Source organism: Agrilus planipennis, unplaced genomic scaffold, assembly GCF_000699045.2.
Source record: "Agrilus planipennis isolate EAB-ADULT unplaced genomic scaffold, Apla_2.0 scaffold135, whole genome shotgun sequence".
Lineage (NCBI taxonomy): Eukaryota > Metazoa > Arthropoda > Insecta > Coleoptera > Buprestidae > Agrilus > Agrilus planipennis.
Genome location: NW_020438876.1, coordinates 737,811 through 754,451, shown reverse-complemented (window position 1 = coordinate 754,451; position 16,641 = coordinate 737,811). Strand labels below are relative to the sequence as shown.

The 16,641-nt window shown below is 33.5% G+C and overlaps 1 protein-coding gene across 2 annotated transcripts; it reads left to right on the top strand.

Annotated features, from left to right (window-relative positions):
* Positions 1-704: 704 nt before the first annotated feature.
* On the top strand, positions 705-15,397 carry LOC108738662 (venom allergen 5). Of its 2 annotated transcripts, XM_025981316.1 has the most exons (8): positions 705-940; positions 4,845-4,941; positions 11,484-11,605; positions 14,153-14,237; positions 14,309-14,487; positions 14,553-14,653; positions 14,711-14,805; positions 15,040-15,397. In XM_025981316.1, the coding sequence occupies exons 2-8, from the start codon at positions 4,851-4,853 to the stop codon at positions 15,093-15,095; spliced, it is 729 nt and encodes a 242-aa protein (XP_025837101.1). In that variant the 5' UTR covers positions 705-940; positions 4,845-4,850; the 3' UTR covers positions 15,096-15,397. The 2 variants fall into 2 exon arrangements, with proteins under 2 accessions (XP_025837101.1, XP_025837096.1); XM_025981311.1 differs by lacking the exons at positions 705-940; positions 4,845-4,941 and adding an exon at positions 7,930-8,026.
* Positions 15,398-16,641: the final 1,244 nt, after the last annotated feature.

Below are 16,641 nucleotides of genomic sequence, written 5' to 3'. Positions count from 1 at the left end.
CCATAAAGTCCTCTGTTCTCTTACTCTTTTTAATGCCTCTTCATTTCTAACCTTCTCTATCCACGGTATCCTCATCATTCGCCTGTAACACCACCTTTCGAACGCATCTAACCTTTTCTTTTCCGCCGCGTCTACTGTCTATGTTTCGCATCCGTACAGCGCCGCGCTCCAAACATGCACCTTTAACAACCTTAGAAGTAACTTCTTTTTACTGAAAGCGACTCGACCCTGCGCTATCCTTTGCTTTATATCCCTACCACTCCTTCCCTCTTGACTTATCTGACTTCCTAGATCCCTAAAATCGGTCACTTCTTCTAATTTTTCGTCTCCTATCTTTATATTCGCTCATTCCCTACTTTTCCTTCCCGTTCAAATCAATATTTTTGTTTTACTTTTATTTATTATCATACAGTACTGTTTTGTCAATATCGCTTTCATATTATTTAAAACCATATCTAACTCCTCCCTGCTGACGATCACATTTAGCCAACAAAATTTAGGCACCATTGAAGAGGCATCGCCCATTTAATGATCGTGATACACCGTCCCTATACATACGCATGTATACTTAGATTTTGGATTGCAATTTAAACGTTATCATGATCCGCTACTGGCGACAATAATCGTCCAGTGAAGATTATTGACCTTGGGGACGATTGCCGGCCGTCTACTGTGGCATACATATAAAAATCGGCGTCCACAAAGTCCCCAGAGTGGACTTAACTCGGCTACTCATTCAGACGGTTTGGCGTCTTGTCCGTTGTTAAGCACCCGTAACGGTAGTAGTTTTCGTTGGATTTCCTCACATCCAGATCCACATCCGTGAAAGTTCATTTAAGATCTTTGCTACTGTTACGGCCGAAAATTCGGAAAACAGCTTAAACGGCTTCTCCTTGAGACAAGAGTGAAAACTAGTGCATTTTTTTTTTGGAAAATCAAGGTAAGCAAAAATGGTAAATATAAGTAATAGTCTAGCTGGATAGTTTGGTGGGGTTTGTGTGCAATTGTAAGTTTAAGTTTAAATTAAGCGAATAAGAGTAATGAAAATTGGGAAAACTTAACAAAAACTGCTTCTACAGAAGAAAAATTCACAACTAAGGGCTACATACTATTATTCCATATTGTATTAAAAACTATAGATTACCTACAGAAAATAATTAATTCTTTTTTGCGTTAATTTCCACATACAATATATCTAACTGATAAAAATGTAAATGTAAAGAATATTGAAACGATAAGTATGTACATATTAGAATATTGTAGATATGTTTATATGACGTTTAGTGCGTGAATACCATATTTAATCAGTCGTACCCTTGAAAATTATACATTTTTACACGAAATAATAAATTGAAATAGAAGATTGGACTATAGGCATCAATAAATCATGTAAATAATTACCGAAATCCATATTCAATAGATTAGGCAAATTTACCTAAATTTTATTGAACTACATCCCATTTCCAATACCGTTATTAAACCTGAACTACAATTTTAATTAAAGAAAAACCAAATGTGAGATATTATCAATTAAATTTCTTCTCCTATTAGTGGTGAACTTTTAACATTTGTAATCTTCAAGATTTTTGGATGTCATGTCCCATAAAATTCTTCGAACAGCATAAAATTCAAACCAGCAAATTATATCGTATATAGATGGTGGTACCTATTAGATTTTGATCTAACGAATAAATTAGCAATTTTATACATAATTTTGAAAGAAATATCATACATAATCAGATGGTGACTAAAAATCACCTGTTGGCAAAAAAAGGCACATTGATTAATAACTGTTCCTTTACAAGAGATGGAAAATAAAACTGAGTAAGCTACCAAATAAATAAAAAAGCGACAATATTTATTTAAAGATAGAAATCTCACTTTCAATTCTATTTTTACTCATAGCAGTTATTCGCCAATTATACTTATTTGAGAAAAAAAGGAATAATTAATGGCATTCAGCCTGTTACATATATATTTTAACCGACAATACTGAGAAAACATCAAATTAAAAACAAGTTTAATAACCCTTCTAGCTTTGAATTTGCTTAATTAAAAAATACATAATTAAATCAAAGGCCATAAATCAAGTAGAAAATTTTCCGATTTCATACGCACTTTTTTATATCTTATTTTTGGAATATTTTATTTGCGTATATCTAACTTATATTTTTTTAAATTTCCACCAAAAGATGAATTAATTTACTTTTATTGGCATAACATTAACGTACAGGCGGTATAGCGCCATTTAAAGATATTTACTGCTAACTATACCATTTCATACGTTTAAAAAGGCGCTAACGAAGGGGCCTACATGACAAACTGAAAGGAAAAATCACTAGTAGTATTAATACATTTTTACAAAAAAATATTTCAATTTTTTTCCAATGGCACCTACTCTCAAGGCCACGTGCGATTGTGAACAGTATTGGTAAAATAGTAGGCTTACTATTATCTATTAAATTAACATAAATGTGCATAAATTACCATTAACAGATTGACTGACAAGAAACGTTAATGTTATTGAATTAATTTTATACAATTCAATTTAATCTTTGCAAAGATGCCTCTTTAGAATTAATAAAATAAATAACAGGCTAAGAAGAACACGTGTTATTTGTATCCCAAGAGTATTTTTCCACTAAAATGCTACAAAATTAAAAAGATTTTCACCTACATCACATTATATAAATGAAAATTTTCCTTATATACATATAAAGTTTCATTGAAGCGGCTGTGGTCACAATTTCAAAGTACTAAACAAACGTATCACATTTAGGCAGATTAGCAGTGAACTGAACTTAATGTTAAAGTACTGCTATCTAGACTACTAGATTCGTTACTAAATAATGCTATCTAAACTGCTCAACAATACGATACTTAAAAGTACCGAGTCATTTAGTCAGGTACTGAAAAGTGCTTAACACTTGGCTTAGTATTAGGCCAGCATCAGTAGGTTTGCTTAAAGTAACTGCTAAAGTTTTAACTGGAGTTCTAGGTTGTTCACTTAAATTAGTGATGAACAAGGCAAGACTGGTCTTGGTTTTGCATATTCGGTCTTGACTTTGGTCTTGCTCAAATACTTCTAACTTCGGTCTTAGTTTTAGACTTGTTTTTGTTCGTCCGGTCTTGGTTTTGATCTTGGTAGTATAAAGACAGTCCTGACCTTGGCCTTGATCTTGCTAATATAAAGACACTCCTGATCTTGGTAGTATAAAGACAGTCCTGACCTTGGTCTTGATCTTGCTAATATAAAGACACTCCTGATCTTGGTAGTATAAAGACAGTCCTGACCTTGGTCTTGATCTTGCTAATATAAAGACACTCCTGATCTTGGTAGTATAAAGACAGTCGTGATCTTGGTCTTAAGAACAAGACCAAGACTGCAAGCCCAAGACCAATTACCAACCTTATGATGCTACAAAGTTTTTGTAGGCTTATAATGTTAAGCTAACGTTAAGTCTAGCGTAAGGACTTATTAGAAATACCATTAGTATATTTCTTTGATACTTCGAGACTGCAAAAAAGACTTACAAATGACTGAATGATACATACAGCGAACTTTAGAACAATAGAGGAAGTATATGTATATGTTTGGGTTAAAGAAAGTTCTTGGGGTGTCCGCTTGGCACTTGGGTCATCTGAAAGCAGTTTTGTGAAGAGGATCGCGAGTAGACGGGGACGGCGCCGTTACACAATTTCTTTTATGGTCGTCGCGACGACAGCGACGACATCGTCAACAACGACGCCGTTCCATCGTATAAAGCTACTTGGGAATCTAGGCTTTATGAGTTCCAAAGTCGATATTCCCGGCACGATTTTGTCTCTTAACCATGTTACGTTGCGAAAATTGAATCCAACAGCGATATCTCTACGGTCGGTGGATTCATTTCGAAAGTGCACACCCGTACCCATCTGTGTATAGGAAGTTAGTACCTACACGAACCTATATGTATGTGTGGGTGATAGCTATCGAAACAGGACAGGCAGACGTTAACGACGTTGCGAGCGACGCGATGCGACGCTACGAGACGCACGAACTATCCGGTCGCCGATATTGCAATCGTTCGCAATTATTTAATAAAAAGTTGCTGAAGCTTGTGCAATTTAGAGGCGATTTGGTACAAATAAATAAACGTGCGCTAGCTTTTGACCATATTATTTCCAAACTAGCTGAGTCCGTCCAAATTTGGATACTGGTATCCGTTATTCGTGACCGACAGCATTTACATTTTAACTTGGCGACATTTTCATGATCTGTTTATGCAACCAATTATACACCCGAGTGGAGACATTTAAAACCGCCCATTTTTTTACAAATGGAATATTCTTAACTTTTCATTGAAAATTTCGGTTAAACAAAACCGTCTTAAATTCCAAGTGCAGGCCTATGATACAAAACAAAAAAATTCTGGTATCCGATCTTCGTGACCCAGAGCACTTACATTCTAACTTTGGCGACATTTTCATGATCTGTTTACATGCAACCAATTATACACCCGAGTGGAGACATTTAGAGCCGCCAATTTTTTTCAAATGAAATATTTCAACTTTTAATTCAGAATTTCGGTTAAACAAAAACGTCTAAGATTCCAACTGCAGGCCTATGACACAATACTATTTATGAGAGTAATAGTTATGACTACAAGGCAAAAATGTTTTTTTTCTAGGGTTGTAATTTGCAAGTTTCTTTTTAACTGCCTAAATGTCGAATAAAATTTTACAAAAAAAGTTATTAAAAAAGGTTAAATCGATCTTTAATTTGTTTATAAGTGACTTTACGAAAACATTTCTTCTTATTGTTGTATAATTAATACAATATTTTCAATTTTTTTTTGTTCCAGTACATTATGAATTTCGATCAAGCTATCGTAGTCATTTTGGGTATCCTTACACTTATCGCTCGATTTGGAAATGCTTGCCGAGGAAGAATAATCTACAGTAAGTATAAAAATAATTAATGTGCACGTCAATTATTTATTTATCTACCGGTGTAGCAAAACGTTCACGACTAACCCGCAAGGCAGTCAATATTTCAGACTAGCTAACGTTAACGTGTGCCCTGTATAGTCACCTGAGTGGCTTTAATAAATTCTTAGGACGGTATTAATTGTATATGTTTTTGACTTGGTTCGTGAGTCGTTTAGAAATTCTATTAAAGGTGTCTCCGTTCTCGATGTACCGCCTTAATTGTAGACAAAATTTATGAGAAAAGCTTGTCAAGGGGCGCAATTAAATTTTCACCCTGCTCGCGTCTTAATTATTCAGTAGAGCAGGCGCTAATTACCACATTTACTCTTACGTGTTAAATTTAAAATAACATATTATCCTGTCGTTAATTTTGAAAAACCCTCTCTATTATTTACCGCTACAGCGAAAAAAATACTTCTATTTTTTATCGGTGTTCAAACCGCAAAACTATATTCAGAGTGAACTGAACTTAATGTTAAAGTACTGCTATCTAGACTACTAGATTCGTTACTAAATAATGCTATCTAAACTGCTCAACAATACGATACTTAAAAGTACCGAGTCATTTAGTCAGGTACTGAAAAGTGCTTAACACTTGGCTTAGTATTAGGCCAGCATCAGTAGGTTTGCTTAAAGTAACTGCTAAAGTTTTAACTGGAGTTCTAGGTTGTTCACTTAAATTAGTGATGAACAAGGCAAGACTGGTCTTGGTTTTGCATATTCGGTCTTGACTTTGGTCTTGCTCAAATACTTCTAACTTCGGTCTTAGTTTTAGACTTGTTTTTGTTCGTCCGGTCTTGGTTTTGATCTTGGTAGTATAAAGACAGTCCTGACCTTGGCCTTGATCTTGCTAATATAAAGACACTCCTGATCTTGGTAGTATAAAGACAGTCCTGACCTTGGTCTTGATCTTGCTAATATAAAGACACTCCTGATCTTGGTAGTATAAAGACAGTCCTGACCTTGGTCTTGATCTTGCTAATATAAAGACACTCCTGATCTTGGTAGTATAAAGACAGTCCTGACCTTGGTCTTGATCTTGCTAATATAAAGACACTCCTGATCTTGGTAGTATAAAGACAGTCCTGACCTTGGTCTTGATCTTGCTAATATAAAGACACTCCTGATCTTGGTAGTATAAAGACAGTCCTGACCTTGGTCTTGATCTTGCTAATATAAAGACACTCCTGATCTTGGTAGTATAAAGACAGTCCTGACCTTGGTCTTGATCTTGCTAATATAAAGACACTCCTGATCTTGGTAGTATAAAGACAGTCCTGACCTTGGTCTTGATCTTGCTAATATAAAGACACTCCTGATCTTGGTAGTATAAAGACAGTCCTGACCTTGGTCTTGATCTTGCTAATATAAAGACACTCCTGATCTTGGTAGTATAAAGACAGTCCTGACCTTGGTCTTGATCTTGCTAATATAAAGACACTCCTGATCTTGGTAGTATAAAGACAGTCCTGACCTTGGTCTTGATCTTGCTAATATAAAGACACTCCTGATCTTGGTAGTATAAAGACAGTCCTGACCTTGGTCTTGATCTTGCTAATATAAAGACACTCCTGATCTTGGTAGTATAAAGACAGTCCTGACCTTGGTCTTGATCTTGCTAATATAAAGACACTCCTGATCTTGGTAGTATAAAGACAGTCCTGACCTTGGTCTTGATCTTGCTAATATAAAGACACTCCTGATCTTNATGTTCATATTTATCCCCTGTGACTGACTACAATTAAAGTCAAATGTGCGAATGCCTGTGATAACTTATTATAGTTGTGCCAATATTTTTATTTCTCTTTTTCGGAACCACAATAATTGTTTTATTTTCAATTAATTTTACCGCTTTTAAAAGAAATTTTCAAATGCTGTTGTATGAATTCATTTATTATTTTTCATGCTATCAGAAACAAGTATAACAAATACGAGGGATTGTTCTCTTCTATTCAACTGTTATTTTTTATATTATTAAAATTAATGCTTTTTACAAATATTTCTTTTTCATGGCTATAGTTTAGTAAAACATACGAATATTGTTTTCTGGTTTTTAAAAAAACCTTATTATATATAGTTTATGTCTAGATAAGTAGAAAATATACTTAATAGGTTTAGTAAACTAGCTGTAGCAATAACACAGTAATATTTATAAATATGAACATGATAGAATGTAAAATATTGCAAGTATATAATCAAGTAGATAGGTAACGAATTAAATTACAATTTTCCAATTATCTGCATAAATAAATAACGCAAGGAATTGATTACTATTAAGTTAAACTTTATTATCATTGGATTAATATTCGTAGATTAGTTTTTCTTGTCGCTTTTCGTTATTACTGCCTCCAGACAAATTGAATTTACAAAAATAGTTTGCGGCAATATTGAATTCTGGAAAAAAGAACCGCTCAAAGAAAATTAATCATCTCTAGTCTATTTATAGATAACATATAAATCTCAAGTGCTTTCAGTTTGTGTAATGAATGTGCTCATAATAAAATCTACGTGAAATTGTCATGCCGACTTTGCTTTATTAGATTCAGACACGTTTCTCTATAAATAATTTGGTTAATAAAGGAATTGGCACGTGTGTTCAAATATACAGGGTGTATATTAAACATGTGACACAGCTTTAAAGGGTTATTTTCTAGGAAGGTTTTTAGAAAAGCTCTTTGTTTCGACGAAACTAATTTACTAATGTTATTTTATCATTTAACAATAATTTCGATTACTAAGAACGACAGGCTATTGTTGATATCGAAAACTACTAAATACGTTGAAGAAATTTATTCTTTGTACACGATAGAGGTTAATATCTAATAATTTTAATTAAACTTTAATGTGAATTTATACTCAACTATAAATTAACGTGTTTCCAAAGGACTAAATGTCCTTAGAATAACCCCCTCCGTCAAATTTTGTCGTTTACTTAATTAGCCAAGACATATGATCCAGTACATTATGAATTTCGATCAAGCTATCGTAGTCATTTTGGGTATCCTTACACTTATCGCTCGATTTGGAAATGCTTGCCGAGGAAGAATAATCTACAGTAAGTATAAAAATAATTAATGTGCACGTCAATTATTTATTTATCTACCGGTGTAGCAAAACGTTCACGACTAACCCGCAAGGCAGTCAATATTTCAGACTAGCTAACGTTAACGTGTGCCCTGTATAGTCACCTGAGTGGCTTTAATAAATTCTTAGGACGGTATTAATTGTATATGTTTTTGACTTGGTTCGTGAGTCGTTTAGAAATTCTATTAAAGGTGTCTCCGTTCTCGATGTACCGCCTTAATTGTAGACAAAATTTATGAGAAAAGCTTGTCAAGGGGCGCAATTAAATTTTCACCCTGCTCGCGTCTTAATTATTCAGTAGAGCAGGCGCTAATTACCACATTTACTCTTACGTGTTAAATTTAAAATAACATATTATCCTGTCGTTAATTTTGAAAAACCCTCTCTATTATTTACCGCTACAGCGAAAAAAATACTTCTATTTTTTATCGGTGTTCAAACCGCAAAACTATATTCAGTTTATCTTTCGGATAGAAGTTTAATTATCATTAGAAACTCCCCCTAGTACACGCTCTGTAGATAGTATTAAATCAACAAAAAAACAATTAACTCAATTTAAGCCCTAAGTTGCTTTATTCTCTGAATACCAGATGGCGGTAGTCATAAAGGAAATGGCACAGAAAATAGAGAGATGGTTGTTTCTGAAATTTAATTACCAAATACTTAATTACTTAACGAATACATTTACGTATTCTTTTAAAAATTAAGTATATTAGGCATCCCAGTAATCTGAACCAATGATCCCTGGTTAGCCGTTGTCTAATAATAGTTAAGTGGTTGTCGAACAATCTACCCCTGAATGGGGTTTCTCATTGGAAATGCAATATACCACGATTGTCTAATTTCACGCCTTAAGCAGTCACAGGCTAATTGGAAGGCGTAAGTAACGGAATAGTGTTAAGATTACATGAACCCATATTCACACAATTGCGATAGGTAATTAGGATTATATCACTGGCCAGACTATTATTATTCAAAGACGATGGTCTGCTATATAAATATCTTACAAAACGTTTTACACCGAAACTATTTCTGATCTAATAATTAATTTTAAACATTTACTAGACATCTAATGTCTCTCTGTAAAGTGTTTGGATCGGTGGATGAGATAGAGATTTGTTTGATGTCTCAGATCATAAAGAAAAGTTTTATACTTACTTAAGATTACTGTTTAACATTAATAATTAAAGTCAGTAGTGTTTATCGCTACATGTTTGTTCAATTTTAAATTTTATAATAAAAATCTTCCTTACTTAACCTTGAATTAATTACTTACCTAGATCGGATATTTTCATAGTTAACTGTCTCATCAATAACGTAATTAATGTTCATTTAATTCTTTTTAAATTCTAATTAAGTTTTGTATTGGCAATTAGTATGTAAATTAGGCTGTTACTCCGTTAATCCCCTGTGACTGACTACAATTAAAGTCAAATGTGCGAATGCCTGTGATAACTTATTATAGTTGTGCCAATATTTTTATTTCTCTTTTTCGGAACCACAATAATTGTTTTATTTTCAATTAATTTTACCGCTTTTAAAAGAAATTTTCAAATGCTGTTGTATGAATTCATTTATTATTTTTCATGCTATCAGAAACAAGTATAACAAATACGAGGGATTGTTCTCTTCTATTCAACTGTTATTTTTTATATTATTAAAATTAATGCTTTTTACAAATATTTCTTTTTCATGGCTATAGTTTAGTAAAACATACGAATATTGTTTTCTGGTTTTTAAAAAAACCTTATTATATATAGTTTATGTCTAGATAAGTAGAAAATATACTTAATAGGTTTAGTAAACTAGCTGTAGCAATAACACAGTAATATTTATAAATATGAACATGATAGAATGTAAAATATTGCAAGTATATAATCAAGTAGATAGGTAACGAATTAAATTACAATTTTCCAATTATCTGCATAAATAAATAACGCAAGGAATTGATTACTATTAAGTTAAACTTTATTATCATTGGATTAATATTCGTAGATTAGTTTTTCTTGTCGCTTTTCGTTATTACTGCCTCCAGACAAATTGAATTTACAAAAATAGTTTGCGGCAATATTGAATTCTGGAAAAAAGAACCGCTCAAAGAAAATTAATCATCTCTAGTCTATTTATAGATAACATATAAATCTCAAGTGCTTTCAGTTTGTGTAATGAATGTGCTCATAATAAAATCTACGTGAAATTGTCATGCCGACTTTGCTTTATTAGATTCAGACACGTTTCTCTATAAATAATTTGGTTAATAAAGGAATTGGCACGTGTGTTCAAATATACAGGGTGTATATTAAACATGTGACACAGCTTTAAAGGGTTATTTTCTAGGAAGGTTTTTAGAAAAGCTCTTTGTTTCGACGAAACTAATTTACTAATGTTATTTTATCATTTAACAATAATTTCGATTACTAAGAACGACAGGCTATTGTTGATATCGAAAACTACTAAATACGTTGAAGAAATTTATTCTTTGTACACGATAGAGGTTAATATCTAATAATTTTAATTAAACTTTAATGTGAATTTATACTCATCTATAAATTAACGTGTTTCCAAAGGACTAAATGTCCTTAGAATAACCCCCTCCGTCAAATTTTGTCGTTTACTTAATTAGCCAAGACATATGATCAGGTATTATTTAAAAATAACACTAGTACAATTTATCTATTTAATCAACCGTTAATATTAATTGAATAAACTAGAATGGTTTCTCTTCACGTAGATGTGTGAAAGGCGGTAGGTCAATTTATCCATTTTGAAAGTTCTTTATTGTATAATAAATTCGCACTATGTATACTGGTTGAAAAAGTAATCCAAATAATATAATACTTTAGCGTTTTCCTTAACATTTATACGCCATTCAAAAGTCATTCATCACCCTTATCGGGACTTTCCGCCGATAGCAACGATAGTATGCACGAAAAACAACCAAGAAAATACCGCATTCGTCGAGAATTTCATTAAAATGTTTTATTAGCTGCCTCTTGTTCGGTTTTTCGCTTGTCGATATAATATATTATTAATCTGCTTAATTAATAGATTAATAGCAACTTTTTTGTTATTTATTACGACTGCCGTTTAGACAAACACATGAGATTCTCTATTTTATATGCGGTTTCATTTCTTTAATAGATATACTTACAGAATAACAATACATAACAATAAAATATTTACTAACGTCATAGCAGTTGTAATTTTTAAATTTAGAAATAACAAAACTTAAAAAAAGTTTTAGATTTTCCTTTTAAAGGAATGTTTCAAATTATCAATCACCTAAGTATATCGTCCTTTTTCAAACCAATACCTATTATCATTTTATTGCGATTGTGGTGTTATTCCAAATTATCTATAGTATATTAAAGTACCTACTTCATACTTCTTACTTATTCTTGTAATAATTTCCTTGTTCTCATTTACAGGAGCAAACGGAGTTACAGAACGTGAAAAGCAAATCATACTCAATACTCATAATGGTATGCGACAATCCGTAGCCTTGGGGCAAATTCGAGGACAACCCCAAGCAGCCAATTTGCTCGAAATGGTAAATAATCATTTTCAGTATCTACTAATAATACGTACAATCCCACAATCTACCTAGGTACCTACTTGCACGAAACATTATTTTAAATTTACGATTCCACGTTTACTACATTTCAGAAATTTGTAAAACAAAATTACATCATATTTTCATTCACACTTCTGTTTTCTAATGAGGTAACTGTTGTATGGACAGGTCAGATAGGTTAGAAGTAATGAATAGTAATGAACATTATTTGCATATGGATCGTATAAAAGTGAAGATTACGCGGCTGTTATACGTATTCAGAGCTAATGTTAAGTAATGCTTGTCTTTTTAATTCTAACTGTAACGATTGCCTCAAAAAGGCCTACATTCTATTTCAGTTTAGGTAAGACATCTTCAACACTTGCTAATCTCTCGAACTACCGGTTTAATCTTCAAATAAAATTACGATAAATCTACTACTACGAGGGTGGATTGATAAGTTTCCGGCCTGACCAAGAAAAACAAGGTTTTTAAAAATTTTTTTTTTTTATTTCTCAACATAATCTCCTCCAAGGCTGATACATTTCTCATAGCGGTGTTCCAGTCTATTAATGCCATCTCTATAGACTGATTCGTCAAGCTCCTCAAAATAACCATTTACAGCTTCGATTACTTCTTCATTGTCCGCAAATCTCTTACCGCCAAGCCATTTTTTGAGATTAGGGAACAGAAAATAGTCACTCGGGGCTAGGTCTGGAGAGTAAGGAGGGTGCGGCATCAATTCAAACTTTAGATCGTTGATTTTAGCCGTCGCAACGATTGACGTGTGCGCTGGTGCGTTATCGTGATGAAACAAGATTTTTTTCTTCGCCAGATGAGGTCGTTTAATTTTCACCTCGTGGCTCAAACGTTGCAATAAGTCTGCGTAGTATTGACCAGTGATAGTATTACCCTTTGCAAGGTAATCAATGTATATAATACCTCTTGCATCCCAAAAAACAGTAGCCATAACCTTGTTCGCCGAAAAAATTGTTTTTGCCTTCTTTGGAGTTGGTTCCCCTGGTCCAATCCACTGTTTAGACTGTTCTTTGGTTTCAGGAGTGTAGTGGTGGACCCACGTTTCGTCAACGGTTACGAATCGACGCAAAAATTCGCTTGGATTACGCTTATACAATGACAAATTTGCGGTAGAAATGTTTTTTCGAATCAATTTTTGGTCGACTGTTAGCAAACGCGGCACCCATCTTGCACAGAGCTTTTCCATATGCAAATGTTGGTGCAAAATATGTTGCACACGTTCATATGACATCTTACAGGTCTCAGCTATCTCACGCACTTTCAATCTGCGGTCTCCCAGCACTATTTGATGAATTTTTTCGATCATATCTGGAGTTGTGACCTCAACGGGGCGTCCTGAGCGAGGCCCATCAGAGGTGCTCACACGACCCTTTTTAAACTCGGAAACCCACTGCTTAACGGTTGAATATGACGGGGAGGATGTCCCCAGTGTTGAGTCCATCTCTTTTTTAATTTCCTTCGGCGTTAACCCCTTCAAATAAAAGTATTTGATGACAGCACGATTTTCCTGCTTTTCCATTTTTACGAAAACCACAGAGGCGTCTTGTTCAGCGTGCTGTCAAACCTACACTAGCAAGGAGATCGGGCTGAAACTATAGCTACAAGCTATCCAAGGATGGTACTATAGAATGTCACCTCAAGGTAGGCCTAGTGGCGTCATCTCTTGGTTAGGCCGGAAACTTATCAATCCACCCTCGTATAAGTCGTATTAACAAATCAAATACAAATATGTGCTTTCTTCTTTATATTTTAAGTGTTATATATACTTTTTTAACTTTTTGTAAACGAAATCGATGTGGAATCGGAGTGTGGCATAAAAGGAGCAAGCAATTTTTCTTGAGAAGGCTAAAGAATTGTTACAGTTCATAATTATTTACATAAATCACCGTAATGGGTGTTTAAACTGCTACTTTTTTCACTCCGTCGTCCATAAATCGTCAGCAAATGCTTTTTTATGTCTTCATTTATGGTCTGGTCTTAAAAAGCCGTCATTTCACTGAAAGTTATTATTCGATTAATATTTACAAGGCCTTTTTTTTAAGGCGGTGAAAAATAGCCACCAACTTTACTTACCGCCTACCTAATAGTTTTATCCATATCAAGCTATTTCTAATTGTTTATAATAAATACACTTATTATCTTCATCATCATCGTCATAAGGGCGTCAGTATGGTTGGACATTCTTCTCCATTCCTTCCTATCCTGAGCTAATGTTCACATTTCCCTAATATTCTTTCGAATTTCTAAATTAATCGTTCGCGAGCATAGGAGTGACTTCTTTTTATTGAAGGCGACTCGACCCTTTACATCCCTAGTACTCCTTCCGTCCTAACTTATCTGACTTCCTAGATACCTAAAATCAGCCACTTCTTCTAATCTTTCGTCTCCTATCTTTACATTCGCTTTTTCTTCCCTTCCATACCAGTATTTTTACATTTATTATAAGTAAGTAATAAAAAATACACTTCTGAATTATCTACACGTATTTGAAATCCTTTATTCTAGAAATGGGACGACGAGTTAGCTTACAAAGCTCAACAATGGGCAACTACATGCAAAACATACCATCATGATCATCATCGACATGTTGGTGAGTTTTGAATTACCAGAAATGAACACTGTTTTCCGATTGGTCTAACCGTTTTTTTCAATCTATATTAGCCAGGTTTCCCGTGGGTCAAAACGTAGCGAGGACGTGGACTACGAAGCCGCCAGAGAGTGCGTATGAAACAGAGCCGGACTTTGAAGATATTATTAAAAACAAATGGTTCGGAGAATTCAAAAACTTCCGCTACGGGCCACTAAACTTCGTTAATGACCTAATTGGACACTACACGCAGGTCAGTAACTGCTCTGAAGATACAGGAATAATTTATGATAATTGCTAACTGTTTATTTCTTCTAGATGATTTGGGCTGAAACGTATTTGGTAGGGTGCGGTTACGCGTTCTATTTCGAACCGGGCAAGGGATTCGTCAAGAGCTACGTTTGTAACTATGGACCGAGGTAAACTTTCTTTGTAAAAGTCGATAAAACTTATCAAATTATTAAATCCTTTTACAGTGGCAACGTACTCAGGCAGCAGCCTTACAAAACTGGCCAACCATCCTGTTACAGCTTTGGAATGTCTAATTCACATAAATACTATGGACTTTGTGGTAAGTGTATCAATTATAAAATTACGAGAGTGATACAAATATCTATAATCCAATCAAATAAATTGAAAATAGTCTTGATTAATGAACGAATGAAATCAGAAGCCATAGTCTTGTGTAGTTCTGAACTTAATTTTGGGATTATACAACAATTAGTCTAACTTTGATGTTGTACAAAAGGCAAATAATTTATTATTACAATATTATAGGTAGATAATTATAAACTTTTTATTTCAGAAACTCAAACTACCTTCATAACAACTGTAGCAGATAATTATTTGCATTATTATTAGTGGAAATCCGTTTTGAGTTAATATTGAAGAAGTAATAAGCAGAACGTCGCGAAGAGGGATTCCTAAAAGCCTAGTAATTACCTAAAATGAAATTGACATTATTGGTATGTTGTGCGAGACGTTATTAATATCAGGTTCATCTTTATTGTGAAGTGCGATGTATCTTACAGTATTTTTGCGGATAATTCTGCATCAGTCATACAAAATTTACTTACTTATTTGTCTTTATAAGACCCGCTTGATTAGGTTAAGGATGAAGCCAAAAGACTGTTATTTGTAGTAAATAAATTTTATACTAAGTTTATCGACTTTCTATTAAAGTGCCAACCCTTAAAGTCCATCATTACAAAAAAAAATTGCAAAAAAAGTTCGCATGATCTCGGAGAACCACTTGGAAATAAAAATAAATCTGTTTTTAATAGTTTTGTACATTAAATGTGGTAGATGTATTATCAAAGTTAAAACATAGTATTTTATACTGACGTTTGCGACATCTGGAACTCACCCCTGTTACTAAAAGGGGTAATCAATAATGACAAACAGCTGCCAACAGCTTTCTTACCACCCCATTTTCATTACATGAAACTTCCTTTTCAATAATCTCTAAAACGTAACAAACTAATGCCAAACCTTTGTGCTTGCCATTAAAGTGTATTTTATGATATTGACTTTAGACTTAGATAGAGAATAGTTTTTTTACGAAGAAAATAGACTTTTTAAACAGTAGCCTAACACAATTTCCTTTTAGTTGGGGAAAATCCCGACAGAAGGAGCGGTTGATACATAATGGTCACTTTTTTTTTAAAATATAAACGAGACAAGAAATAATTTCTAAATTTCCTATTAGTTGGGGAAAATTCCGACAGAGGGTGCTGCTGATACATAATCGTAACTTGAGACAAGAAATAATTTCCAAATTTCCTTTTAGTTGGGGGAAATCCCGACAGAGGGTGCTACCGATACATAATCGTAACTTGAGACGAAGTAATTTTCAATCAAATGGATTAAATGTTCAATTGGATAACTGCATACATCAATTAACTTATAGCTTCCTCTATACTTTCATGTGTTAGATTATTTTTTAAGCCTTGATTAAATAAATTAAAATATTAATTTTTCCCTTCAAATAAATCTCGCTGTCACTTATTAAATTCTGAGAGCTTTCAACATCTGTTTTGATTTTAAAGCTTTTTGGTTGTCTTTATAACAACATACAATTTTGTGACGAATGATTCCAACTCTTTAACTGTTGTTGTTCGTGGTGTCGACGTTTTCTTCCCTTTTTCCACGTCGCTTGTCCCATTAAAAAACGTTTTTCTGAAACCATTTAAATGCGTCAATCATTTCCTTAATGGAAATACGAACTGCAGCGAAGAACATAAAAGTTTCCGAGAATTTCAGGGGATCAGAAAGACCTACATAAAACACGTCAAACTTGGTTATAGAAAAATAAAAAGTTAAAACTTTAGATTCTCTAACTGTCGATCGGTTTTTACCGTGCCACACTTTTAAAGCGTAGATATGCATTTTCGTGATACTAAATTTT